The sequence below is a fragment of the Lepidochelys kempii genome, chromosome 4, assembly GCF_965140265.1.
Source record: "Lepidochelys kempii isolate rLepKem1 chromosome 4, rLepKem1.hap2, whole genome shotgun sequence".
Lineage (NCBI taxonomy): Eukaryota > Metazoa > Chordata > Testudines > Cheloniidae > Lepidochelys > Lepidochelys kempii.
In genome coordinates, this window is record NC_133259.1 from 123265623 (window position 1) to 123279714 (window position 14092).

At 41.3% G+C, this 14092-nt stretch overlaps 1 protein-coding gene across 6 annotated transcripts in view; it reads right to left on the reverse strand.

Moving 5' to 3' along the window:
* Window positions 1-14092, reverse strand: part of NSD2 (nuclear receptor binding SET domain protein 2) — a 151736-nt gene that overhangs the window by 118964 nt on the left and 18680 nt on the right. For all 6 annotated transcript variants that reach the window (XM_073342741.1, XM_073342742.1, XM_073342743.1 and 3 more), the window contains one exon: window positions 12950-13578. In XM_073342741.1, coding sequence (XP_073198842.1) covers window positions 12950-13549 — 600 coding nt within the window. In that variant the 5' untranslated portion in view covers window positions 13550-13578. The remainder of the gene's footprint in view (window positions 1-12949; window positions 13579-14092) is intronic.

Below are 14092 nucleotides of genomic sequence, written 5' to 3' on the forward strand. Positions count from 1 at the left end.
TTCCACCCCTTTGATCACCTTTGTCACTCGCCTCTGGATCCTTTCAAGTTTCTCTACATCCTTTCTATACATTGGTGACCAAACCTGGACACAGTATTCCAGCAGAGGACTAACCAGCGACAAGCTATCAATAACCTCCTGTAACTTGCACACTACGAATTGCTGTTAATGCAACCCAAAATTGCTTTTGCCTTTTTTTTTTTTTTTTGCAACAGCATCACATTGCTGACTCGTGTTGAGGTTGTGATCCACCACAACTCCCAGATCCTTCTCAGCAGTACTGCTGCCAAGCCAGTTATCCCCCATTCTGTATTTGCACATTTGTTTTTTTCTTTTTTAAGTGTAGCACCTTACATTTGTCTTCGTTGAATTTCATTTTATTGTCTACAGTCCAGTTCTCCAATTTATCAAGATCCTTTTGAATTTTAGCCCTATCCTTCAAAATGTTTGCCACCCTCTGCCAAAATTTGATCATTATGCTTTCTATTCCTACATCCAAGTCATTAATAAAGATGTTTGGACCCAGAACAGACACCTGTGGAGCCCCACTTGAGACCTCCTTCGAAAGTGACATCATTCCATTAATCATTACTCTTCATTTGCAGTTGTTTAACCAATTATTTATCCACTTAATGGTAGTTCTGTCGAGTCCACATTTTTTCCAGCTTACTTATGAGAATGTCATATGGGACTGTATCAAAACCCCTTGCTGGAGTCAAGGTATATTATGTCCGCTGCATTTCCCCGTATCAAAATGTTGCAGTTACCCCGTCAAAGAAGGAAATCAAGCTGGTTTGGAACGATTTGTTCTCAGTAAATCCATGCTGGCTGCTAATGATCACCCCTTCATCCTGCAAGTATTCACAAACTGAATGTTTTACACATCCGTCTAGTAGCTTCCCAGGTATCACCGTCAGGCTGACTGGTCTATAGTTCCCTGGCTCCCCCTTCTTAAGATGGATACTATTAGCTCTTTTCCAGTCTTCCAGGACCTCTCATCCATCAGTTTTCAAATATAATTGCCAGTGGCTCAGAGATTTCTTCAGCTAATTCCTTCAGCATCAGGCCCTGTGACTTAAGTTGGTCAAATTAGTTAGAAGAGCTCTGATGTGTTCTTTACTTATCCTGATCTGCATCCCGTCCCCTTACTTATCTATAACATGTGATCAGACTAGCAGAGTTATTTTTTGTGTGAAGACTGAAGCAAAGTAGGCACTGAGCAGCGCCACTTTATCTTCCATTACCAGCTCATCTTCACTGAGCAGTGGACATACACCATCTTTCTTTTTAGTCTGTTATTTTTGTAGAACCCCTTCTTGTCTCATAACTGGCAAGAAATGTTAAAACTCATTCCTCTCCAGATTTTGTCTCTACACACTGGTGCTATTCCCATGTATACTTCCTTGGTGACATGCCCCTCCTTCCATTTCCTGTATGTATCCCTTCTGATGTTTAGATAGCTAAAAAGCTCCTTTTGCAGCCATATTGGTCTCCTGTGACTCTTCTGGTCTTTCCTTTGCATCAGAATAGCTTGATGTTGAGCCTCTTGTTTACATCTTTTAGGAACTGCCAGCCAACTTCGACTCCTATTCTTCCTACCTGGTTTCTCAATGGGACCTCGCATACTATTTCTCTGAGTTGTTTGAAAGCGGCTTTTCTGAAGTCCAGTGTCCTTGTTTTGCTGTTCTCATGTCCTCCTTTCCTTAGGATCTTGAATGCTATCAGATCACGATCACTTCATCCCATGTTCCTGACCACCTTCACATTCGCGATGAATTCATCCCTGTTTGTCAAAACCAGACTCAAAATGGATGACCCTCTAGTTTCCACTACTTTCTGAATCAGAAAACTGTCCCCTAGACATGCTAAGAACTTGCAGGACATATTACATTTTGCTGTATTAATCTTCCAACACATATCTGGGAAGTTAAAATCCCCCATTAATACCAGCTCATGTGTGCTAGCTAATCTTTGTACCTACTTGAAGAATATCTCATCCACTTCCTCTTCTTGATTAGGCTGTAAGTTCTTCAGGGGAAAGGACCCACAAAAGCTTGTGTCAAAATAAGCTGCCACCATTTCAGAGGTTCAAAAAACTGATCTAGGAGAGAGCTGCTCCATCATCATCCTGTGACTAAGAAGTGACAATGAGAATTCCATGAAACAATATATTTTTAAAACACAAATGCTGCTCAAATTTGAACTTTATACCAAACAATGATCAAATTTTAACAACATACATTTGTTTATCCTTGTTTTAATTTTGTTGCAGTATTTAGCTTCCAGTAGCCAAGTAGCATTTTCTTAACGGTTTCTATTTTTAGAAGACAAGGCTGTTAAATCACCAGTTTGCTACTGCACAAATCCTTCATGAGCAGGTATCTCGGTAACCATGGTAACACTGCATCTCAGCAGAAAGGATAAAAATTTTATTCCACTTTGAAAACAAGTCCCGACACCTGGGGCTGAAACCAAAGTCTGAGCAACTTAGCTTTGCAGGTCCCCTGTGGCATAGGGCAATTGCCCTGCTTGCTACCCCATAACACTGGTCCTGGCTTTTATATGTAGAAAAACAGTTGTGGCACAGGTGGACTGTGGAGTTTTTAAACATGTTTGGGGGGGGGGGGGGGGCGCGTCTCAGAAGGAAAAAGGTTGAGAACCCCTGGCTTACAGGAGTAGCCTCTTGGCAGGAGAGGCAGCATTTGGAGCCCAGAGAGCCAGGCATGTCCTTCCAAGAAAACAGTCTCCTGGTGGGGCAAAGAGGAGAGAACAAAAACAATGCAACAATCCCCTATACAAACTAACTATATGAACAACTATGTTACCAGCTACTAGATTATTTTAACTAAGGAAAAATAGGCTAAGGCCGTGGTTCTCAACCAGAGGTCTGGAGTCCCCTGGACAGGACACGAGCAGGGTTCAGGGGGTCCTCCAAGCATGACTGGCATTAGACTCACTAGGGCCCAGGGCAGAATGCCAAAGCCACACCACACAGGACTGCAGCCCAGGTCCCCAAGCCCTGCCACGTGGGGCTGAAGCCTGAGCTACTTAGCCTTGTGGGGCCCCCTGTGGTGTCCTGGGCAACTGCCCTACTTGCTACCTCCTGAAGCCGGCCCTAGCTTTTATATGCAGAAAAACAGTTGTTGTGGCACAGCTGGGCCATGGAGTTTTTATAGCATGATGGGGGGGCCTCAGAAAGAAAAAGATTGAGAATCTTTGGGCTAAGGAATGCTCAAGGCAGACACGCTAAGGCTCTGGCTCAGGTTGAGGTAGTTGACAAAGATGGTTCACTCATGCACCCCTACATAGCCTCGGTGTCTGGCATGACGTGGCATGCGGGGAGGGATAACTCAATGTGGGGAGGGATAGCTCAGTGGTTTGCGTATTGGCCTGCTAAACTCAGGGTTGTGAGTTCAACCCTTGAGAGGGCCATTTAGGGATCTGGGGCAAAAATTGGGGACTGGCCCTGCTTTGGGCAGGGGGTTGGACTAGATGACCGCCTGAGGTCCCTTCCAACCTTGATATTGTATGAAGTAATTTAAGGCGCATGTGCAGGCTGAACATCTCTGATTAAGAGCTTGAGAGGCACATGCCGACATGAAGTGGAACACACATAGGGATCCACTCAAAGAAGAATAACTATTCCACCTTAAGTGGAGGCAGCGACTTCATCGGAGTCCCAGGATCTGAGCTGGGAAAATATTTCAGATATCACAGACATACTCAGTGCTGGAGAAATATCCATGGTTGGTACCTCTGGAGAACTTTCACTGTGTCCATAACAGCGGAGACTCAGAGAAGGCAGATCTCCCAGGACTTTGAATCTCAGTGTTGAGATTGTCAGTACCGTAAGCAGGAATTTTACGGTGGTCAGTACCAGGGTAGACTATGCAGACAAGGTTGATACTGAGGTCATCAGAACCTCTTTGGTACCAAGTGCCCAGCAGGCCGTAGCTGAGAACATGAGGGTGCTCCTTGGCCAATACTGGTATACAGAAATTGGAATGCAGGACCTACATCAGGCTTTGTGTTACCTCTGTGAGAGGAGCCAGGGGGTGGCCCATGCTTAACAGTCTCCTCAGATGATGGCCTTTACAAGAGTGGAGCTGCATACTACCTCTTTCTGCTGATGAAAAAGGCTTAGACGTGGAAGCCGGAGAGAAATATTTCTCAGGAACTGGGAGTCTAGAGGAGATCATAGCACTCAGTCAACAGAGCACTTCTGGCGGAGTACTGTTCAGATCCAGGTGGATCTTGCTTACCTAGATCAGAGGCTAGCCTCATCAACTTGTCCTGCAGAAAGAGCCTAAATGAGTTTGCTTTAGGTTTTGGGCTCTTTTAGAAAAAGGAACAACAAATCAAGCATTTGGCACGGATACATCCTTCACCCAAAAACAACATGCACATGTTATATCCACCACAGAGTGGGACTGCCTCCCATGTGAGCAGCTGTATTTGAATCCCAGCAACTTTTGAGCAGGTGTAAGGGCTGAAGCCTAGTACCAGGTAATGAAAGAGGAAAAACTATCAAGAACAGAAACCCAGTAAGAAAAGCTATCCTAAACTAACTAGTAATCTATACTGAATAGGCAACTACATATAAAAATCAGTTTTAAATCACAAGAGCGCAAGAGACAGGGACATTGCTTTCAATTCTGTCTCACAGTCACAGACAGTAAAGAAGAAACTGAGTGCCTGCTGACCCCACTCCACCCTTTATGCCTTAGGGGCGGGGGGTGGTGTTTTACATATGCATGAGTGCACAAGCGGCACAGTCTCAACAGACACTGGTGGCTAAAAGACTTTGATCAAGAGCATGGAGCTCAAATGCATCACCAAGAGTGGAATATATATGGACAAGCACTCTAAGAACCATTGTTCATTTTATCCCTTTATATTTTTTTTAACTATACAATTCCAGAACCTCTCTATGAAGGATCCTGTCTTTAATGCTAATGCCTAAAGTACTGTACAAGCAAGAGCAGCAGTTGAATGCAACATCTTGTGATCCTCAGATCAATTTCACTCTGCTTCTTTTGCTGGAGAAGCACAAAATACAAGAACAGTATAGGTAAGATCCTTCACTGTCGGTGCGCCGGAAAAAGGAGACAGAGACCTGCAAAACCTAAGGTGGTCATAGAAAGAATAGTCAAAAGGGACCAAAATAGAAAACTGGTTTCCTAGATTGGTGACCTAGATTAGTGCACAGTTCAGGGACAAACTTTAACCCTAACTCTCCTGCCAACACATTCAGAATTTAGTGAAGTCATTAACAATGCTCTTTTGTACTGATCCCTTCCGGTCAAATGAAGGATTCCAGAGAAACCGAAGTCCAACCCCACTTAGACAGCATATTATTGTTAACCTTTTATAAAAGGAGCTTATTAGATTAACAATCTTTAGATGCATTCACAAAAACAATAGTTATCACAATACATCCACGAAACCAGAATTTCCTCAAACTTTTGAAAGCTGAGCCCCGCTTCAGGAAAATTAAATCTATTACACTCAGCCCAAATTTTGCTGTGTGTTGTTAAAGGCCTACCCAAAATGAGCAGTCACTCAAGAGTAGATTGTGTAGATCCATATAATATACTTCCTCTTCTTTGTTTTGATGAACAGTGAAATGGCTAACAATGCTAACATTTCAAGTACCAACACTGGCATCTAAATTACCACCTCTGAAAGGAATGGAACACTTTACCCCTCAAAAATTTCTACAGACTGCATGGTTAACCTTGAAAATATGAAGTAAGTGCCTCTTCACAGCAAGCTACATCTTTGGCTACTAAGGGGCGGAGGTTTGGGGGGAAAACAACCACAGTCTGGAAAACTGCATTAAACAGTATGAGTAAAGTACACAAAAACTCTTCCACAACCCAAGAACCAAAAAAACCTATCACATCTTCGAAGTATCTGCAGTACTGGACATATCTCTGTGACAGTAAGACCTTTTCATACTGTTACAGATGGATGAATGGATGAGAGAAAATTCTGAGGAAGACCAAAAGTCTATCATCCTCTCAACTTCCGGGGATAATCTGGCCAAGTTAACATCAGGAGAAGAGTAACAGTGGCTTACAGGTCTTCACCACTCCCACATGGAACCAGACCTTTCTTCTAATTGTTAGTCAGTGTACACCAAGTAAGGTCTAGTACTACCACCTACCAAAAGAAATTTGCACTTCATTCTGTGATTAAAACCTTGGGTAGGGGGATTTGGATTAAGATCTGGGATTTTATTCCCCATGCTACATATGGCTGATGATTGTGTACTGCATGTATGCTACCACAGCTATGCTGCTACAAGAGCTCCCTAACATCTGCTCTAACTGAATACCACATTTGACACCAGAAAATGAAGTGTTTATCTTGAATAGAGGAGGCTGAAATTGAATTGCAAGAATTTATCCAGCCTGACATTACTTACAGGTGAAAGAATCCATACAAAGTTGTCTATACTAAATTCTATAAGCTCTGTTGCACATGGTCAGTAACCACAGATGGTTGATGTCATTACCATCCACTACCTAACCAGGAAAGCACCCAAAGCAAGGCCATTACAAAATAGTACATTATACTGACTGAGCTCCTCGAGTCTACCTACATAGCTTAACAAAGAGAAGGTTAAGGAGTGACAATTACAATTTATAAGTACCTATATGGGGAGCAAATATTTAATAATAGGCTCTTCAATTTAGCAGAGAAAGTCGTAACAGAATCTAAAGGCTAGAAGTTGTAACTAGACAAATTCAGACTGAAAATAGGGCATTAATTATTCTCACTATCAATAATTTATCCTTGGAACAATTTACCAAGCGTCATGGTAGATTCTCCATCACTGGCAATTTTTAAGTCAAGACTGGATGTTTTTTCTAAAAGATATGCTCAAGGAATTATTTTGAGGAAATTCTATGGCCTGTGCAGTACAGGAGGGCACACAAGATAATCACAATGATCCCTTCCGGCCTTAGAATCTGAAAATATTGCAGTTTTCCCACTGGGTGAAACATTGCTGGAGCACTGAATGTAAGAATCAAGTGGCAGAGTCACAGTCAGCCACAGAGCAGGAAATTAGGACACAATCCCAGAATATATCAACTGAGGTCAGAGGTTTGGGACTTTCCCCACATGGATCTGAAAGCCTCATGGACAAACATCGTAGTAGATGCAGACCACAATCCCTAGATTTTTTGCTGGCTTAGATTTTTCCTCCTTTTCCTCAAACATCAGTCTTACCAGTGATCATCCTAGTGGTGCCCAACAACACGGCATAAAGAATTACTGGTGCTGGCAGTTGGTCCCATTCCTTCATACGCCCATTAGAGCGGAGGCTGGTCTCATCATGATGGCAGTAGAAATGGAGCGTGCTGCTGTTGCATCAAGTGCAGACTGGAGAGATGTGTTAGCCGCCAGTTGGCCTGCTTTGACTATGGCCTTGAATTGTTCCTTATGCGAATCAGGAAGCTGTTTTATAAAAGAGTTCAGTTTCAAATTTTTCTGGTAATTGTATTTTGCCATTAAGGCTTGATAGTTTGTAATGAGGAACTGAAGAGCAGCCGAGGAGTATGTTTTCCTCCCCCAAAGAACCAGGTGCTTCCAGTCCAGGTCATAGTGGGTGGATTTAAATTGGGGGCCCTTTGAGTTGACCGCATCCACTATGAACGAATTGAGAGGTGGGTGGGAGAAAGGAAACTGAGTCTTTCGCCAGCACATAATATTTTTTTGTCAGCCTGCTTGCATGTCTGTGGGACAGACATAGGGGGCTGCCATATGATCTTGGCAGGGTCCAAGAGTGTCTCGTTAATAGGGAGGGCTACTCTGGATGAGGCAGAAGAACGTAAAATATCCACTAGCTTGTGGTGTGACTCGGTCACCTCTTGTAGTAGTATCTTTAGTGCCTCTGATACCTGCTGTGCCAGGTCCTGCAACAGTTTAAAGCAGTCTGCCACAGATGGCAGAGGGGACATCACCGTCTCATCTGGTGAGGATGATGAGAAATGGGCTTGATGGGTAATTTTCTCCTCACCTTCAGCCTCCTGTTTCTCTCTTGCCTGATCAGGGGGTTCAGATGCCTTTGAAGCAGCAGCTGAAGGAGGGTGTCTCCCTGGTTGCGGATAGGTGACACTGGGACTATGGGAGGTCTGTTGTCTTTGAGCCTGCCAATGATCCCAATAGGGACACCGTGATGGAAAAGGATGCAGTGGTTGGTACGACAGCTGACCAAACCAGGGAGGCTGTGGATCAGGATGACGATATGACTGAGGTCCACAGTGAAATTGGGCATCATTCAGCAGGTGAGAAGAGTGGCGGGAGACCACATCCTCTTGCTCACTTTCTGAATCAGAAAACGAAAAGTGGGGTGCACGGCAGAGGTTGTCGGCAAGTCAAAGACACCAGGTGAACTCGGTACTGGAGCATCAGACACCGAAAAGTCTGTCATGCACTGAAGTCTGGTGGCGCCAAAGGCATCAATACCAGTGGTGGTTGTTGGTGCCAAGATGCCCGTACCAAAGAAGCCAGTGATATGGACCTGATAGTGCCTGGCGTACCACAGGCAGTACCAATGTCCATACTGCAAGAGCCTTCCCTAGGATGGATTTTCTGTTTCTCTTGCCCACTGGGTCCTTAGGCAATCCGACACACTCTATCAGGACAATACCACATGAATCCTAGGTACCGGATTTAGACAGTTACAGTGCCGTCAGTACCCAGGATTACTGATTGAACTGATTGTTTTCGGGTCGATCAGGGCTCACTATGGGGACTCACGGACCTTTTCTTAGAGGCCTTACGTGAATGGCTGGCGGGTATCCCTTTAGGCTCACCTGCCTTCAAAGCAGAGAGTTGTGGTGAGGTCTCCCACCATGGCTCGGTTAGTTGAAGGACTGACTCCATGAGTGGGAGTTTAAGCCTCAGTTCTCTGTCCCTTCTGGATCTGGGCTTCGGTTGCTGCCACAAACCACACTTCTGTGGGATGTGTTTCTCCCCCAGGCAGAGGACACACAGAGTGTCCGTCAGTCAAAGGGATAGATTACTTGCCACTGAGACTTTTCTTGAAGCCCAGGGAGCCGGGCATACCATGTCCAGGGGAGTCCCCCCAACCAGGCTTGATGAAAGAACAAAGTCTTTTCTTTTTTTAGCAACAGCCAAATAAAAATGTAAACAAAGTAAAGAAAGAAAAGAGGCTTCAGAAGAAAGCTAAAAATTTGCAGATTCTAAAAAAAGTTAACGATCCACGAACAGACAGCTAAAGCTCCATCTCCAGCCAAGGACAGTTGAGAAGGATTCACCTGGGCACACTGTTCAGTCTCATGGCAGAGCCAGGGCAGAGCGTATGCATAGGCTGAACAGACACTGCTACCAAAGTTCTCTGATCAGCAGCAGAGGGACGCAGGCACACCGACAATGGAGCACCCATAGGGACACTACTAGAAGAAGAACCAACTGTTAACTTCTTACCTAAGGTGTTGTTTCAGTTCCACCTAAGTCAGCAAGTAACCATAGCCACTTTGTGCCTAAATCCTCAAAATCATAAGACATTCCATAGTCACGGTGTAAAAAAAGGGCACTGAAGCATTATTTCAAGAGGTTGCTTTTCTTAGGAACCACCAAGAAAGGCTTGATGGCCTTGAGAAAAGCAAATTATTTAGTAGAAAGTTATTAGGGAAGCCTAGAGTCTTAAACACTCTGCAGCACTAAAGGTGGACTCTAACAAGGGGTAGGTCACAGTACCAGTGACTAAATCAGAAGCCTCTCCACAAATTACACAAAGCAATCATTTGAACTTTGCATATGCATGATAGGTCACTTTATGTTAAATACTCTGGGCCAAATCCTCAGCTGATGTAAACTGGCATAGCTCCACTGAAGTCAATGGTATTACCTCAATGGTGATAAGATCTGGCCCAGTTGCTTTTATGATGCTCTGATGCTGCCCTCTGAACAGTAGTTAATAAATAATGGTTGGGAAGTACTGCTTTTGAAGTCCCATTTATCTGGGCAACACCAGACAGTGTAATTTCTTAGCAGTTCAATCTGTTTCCTCCAAGACCTTCTATACAACAAGCAGCCGGCACTTACTAGCACTTGGAAAATGTGAAGTGCTGTACATACATTAAATAACTGTAGAAGTTCAACATAGATTATAAGCAGGTAACGGAATACATGGAAAATTTGAATATATTTTCATTGTGAGGTCCACATGAGTTATTCCCCATCAGTGGTCTCCACACCAACAGTGGCCTGTGGAGCAATTTCTGGTGGTCCACAAAAACCATTTGGTCATGTGGGGCTGGCTCCCCTTGTTTGAATCTGCTACACTACCTTAAAGTCAACTAAAAATGCAATCCTTTTCTAGTTTCAGAGTGGTAGCCGTGTTAGTCTGTATCAGCAAAAAGAACAAGGAGTACTTGTGGCACCTTAGTGACTAACAAATTTCAACAAAAAAAACTTCAAAAACAGACTCCAACGAGAAACTGCGGAACTGGAATTAATTTGCAAACTGGACACCATTAAATTAGGCTTGAATAAAGACTGGGAATGGATGACTTATTACACAAACTAAAAACAATTTCCCCATGCTAATTTTCCCCCTACTGTTACTCATACCTTCTTGTCAACGGTCAACTTGTCAACTGGGCCATCCTGATCATCACTACAAAAGTTTTTTTTCCTCCTGCTGATAATAGCCCACCTTAATCGATTACTCTCGCTAGAGTTGGTATGGCAACCCCCATTTTTTCATGTTCTCTATGTATGTATATATCTTTCTACTGTATTTTCCACTGCATGCATCTGATGAAATGGGCTTTAGCCCACGAAAGCTTATGCTGAAATAAATTTGTTAGTCTCTAACGTGCCACATATCCTTTTCTAGTGTTACTTTTCAACAACTGCTGTGGTTGGTACGAGAACATTATTGGGCTGCAAATAGGACAGATTATGGGAATCACAAATGTGAATGGAATTTGGATACATTATGAAAAAAAGTTGAGAACTCCTGGTCTATATATTCCGCATAAGATGTTAAGGGTATTAGCTAGTTAACTTATTGAACCACAGTCTTTTTTAATACATGGACAATAGTGGCAAGGATGTGGTGGAACCAGATTGGAAAAAAGGAAGTATACCATTGTTAAAAAAAAACTTTTTAAAGCAAGTGATTGACAGTTAACTACTCAAAAAAATCCAATTTCAGTTCCTAATAGAATAATGAATCTAACATTTCAAGAACAGAAAACCTACAATAGGACAACAGAACTATGGACCATAAATAATAAGTTTTAAAAGGAAACATGCTATAAAACAGTAACATTTGATTGAGAGATGAGAAGGAAGCAAGCTGATGTTAAAGAAAACTCATCTCTTCAGTACCCTAAAGAACATCTTCATTAAATTATCTGTAAGAAGGGGTAAACACTAAACAGCACATTTAATTGGCAGCTTACTAAATATGGGAAGCATTGTTAAGTGAAGACAAGTAAAAAAGGGACTCTGGGCTCAACTGTACGAGGGGCCACTTTCTGCAACCATTCCAGCCAGCTTAAGTATTCTGTTCCTTGTTGCCTGAAGTGCTCTTAATCTCTCCAGGTCACTTTACAATTTCGTTCTGTTCTCCTGGCTTTGCTAGCTCAAATTTTAAATGTCATCCACAAATATGATCAATGGATCACTTCAGAATCAAATTTGCAGGGGACACGATCCAATGGCCAAATTTACAGCTGATAGACACAAAGTGTTGTGTATAGATGGTTTATAGAAAAGCCATCAGTTGGTCTGCTACAACAAGAAAGAAATGTCAGATTTTTTGGTTCTCTCAGACCGAGATGCTTACTGAATACGTTCAAGTAGTCCACAAATCTACTTCTAGAAACTCAAAGCCATCAGTGGCTCATGACCCACTGTCCCAAACAACTACAGCGATCACTGTGCCAAGAAGATAGATTGCATTCAGTGCTCACTTTGTGCTTAATTGTTAGATACCAGTTACAGTCTTATTTTACCATTTTATGCATTTTTTGTAGCTGGAAATAACTTTCTAATGAGATCATTTTAACATAGTATTTTGGAGAAATGTAACATTTTAATTTAAAGTTTTAAGTCTCTGAATTTACAAGTCTTAATTTGGTAGATTTACCTACATTTATGTACTTCCTTGTATAACACAATAAGCTATTTTATGCTTTTTGGTCAGCAAAAATTCTTAGAAATGTTTTAGTGCTAATGTTTATTATTCATCCTGTATATTAGATCTAAAATTTCTTAAATGAACACGAGTAACATTCCTGATACTTATGAAAATAGTCCAATTGATACTAATTTAAAAAAAAATTACTTGTAAATCTTTTCATGCTGTTAATTTAATAATTTTTAGGAAACAAAATATAAAAGTTCTTGTAAAGTCAGATTTAAGCCCAGGATGACAGCAAAGAGGACCCAAACATGGCTTTGATAGAAAATAAAGCTATCATTTATTCAGTGTTTATATATAATCATTTAGTTTTATACCTTTAATTGAAAAGAATTTTTTAAAAAAAGAGTAACATCTGTCTTTTGGCCATACTGCTAATAAATGTTAGTCTTGATTTCTCTATACAAACAATTCTATATTAGCCATTGAAAGCTTTTGTCTTTAAGTTTGTCTTTTCAAGTAAATTTGTCTTTTTAAGTAATTCAACTTCATTTGAAGCCAGGGAAAATAGAAGAGTAATAGCCTGAAAACATTCAGAGTATTAGGAACTTTGCACAGTGTGAAGGTCCAAAGATCTAAATGGCTCTGGGTTTAAGAACATCGACAAGACTCACTTGTTTAAGGGAAGGTGCATACTCAAAATACTTGAAATAAAAATACCTGGTACGTTCATTGGTCAAGCGGCAATAATCTGATTAACAAACAAGGCTAGTGGCAAAAAGATTTTTTTTTTTTTTAAAAAACAACACTTACTACCTTTTTTTCAGAGGGGCCTGAAGTCTTTGATACTAACGCTGCTTCAACAAGACCCTGCTCAAGTAAGGAGTCATATTTTATGCTTCTTTTTCTATTTCTCCTCTCCTTGTTTGCTGGTTTTTGTTCATTTTCCTCTGACTGGGACACAGCTGCTCCACTGTCTCCACAAATGGAAGATTCAAAAAGAGGCTTTCCATTCATGTAGGTTTTAGTGATTTTCAGCTTAATCTCTGGAGAGCCATTCTTGATAGGAGTAGTGTTGGGTGGTGTTCCAACTCCTTTTATTTCCTGGGGATCAAAGTGCAGCTTGGCATCTTGTGCCCCGGACTCGCCATTAAACACACGAGAAGTTAGATCTTTCAATTTATCGGCTGGAATAAATGGAAGAGCATCATGGCCATTATATTTTTGCATGACACCCTCTTGCAGAGTGGCAGAAAGTTGTGCTTTGCCTAAGTAGACAGAACACTCACGATTCACTTCACAATTCTGCGTTTTCCCATTGGCATTTCCAAGGATCTCTGGTACCTGCTTCATTTTTATGTGGTTAACAATTTTTCGAGTTAACAGAGGAGAACTTCTTTTGATGCTAAAGTCCATTCAGCCCAGATCTTTCCAGTCTTACACTGCTGTAACAAAACAAAAACAAAAAAGATTTTTTTAATACAGAAATATAGAAGAATATGCTAAAAGAATTGTCATTTTTAGTGTCTGGTTAAAGCTGCTTCTGTAAGGTTTTAACCTACAAAATATTTTTAGATAATTCTTTTTTTAAAATGTAGATTTGTTTCTACAGAATATGCAACCTAAGCATTGTAATATGTATTACTTATTGCCAGTACTTAAGTACCAAAAATTCTAACAAGTTGTAATTGACGATAAATCATTCTAATTTCACTGAACATTCTCTAACAAAGTCCAAATAGGAAAACAAAGTGATTTTAGAGTATTAATTTTAAACATCTACAGCCCAAATCCTTCTCATATATTTTACACAAGCAGTTCCATTTATTTCAAAAACATTATAAAGTGTGTAAAGATAAAAGTTTAGACATAACATGGTATTAGTAACAAAACCATGTAAAAAAATTTGTTTAATTCTAGTAAAGTGTGCCAGATTAAAAAGTTCCATAGACTCAACTT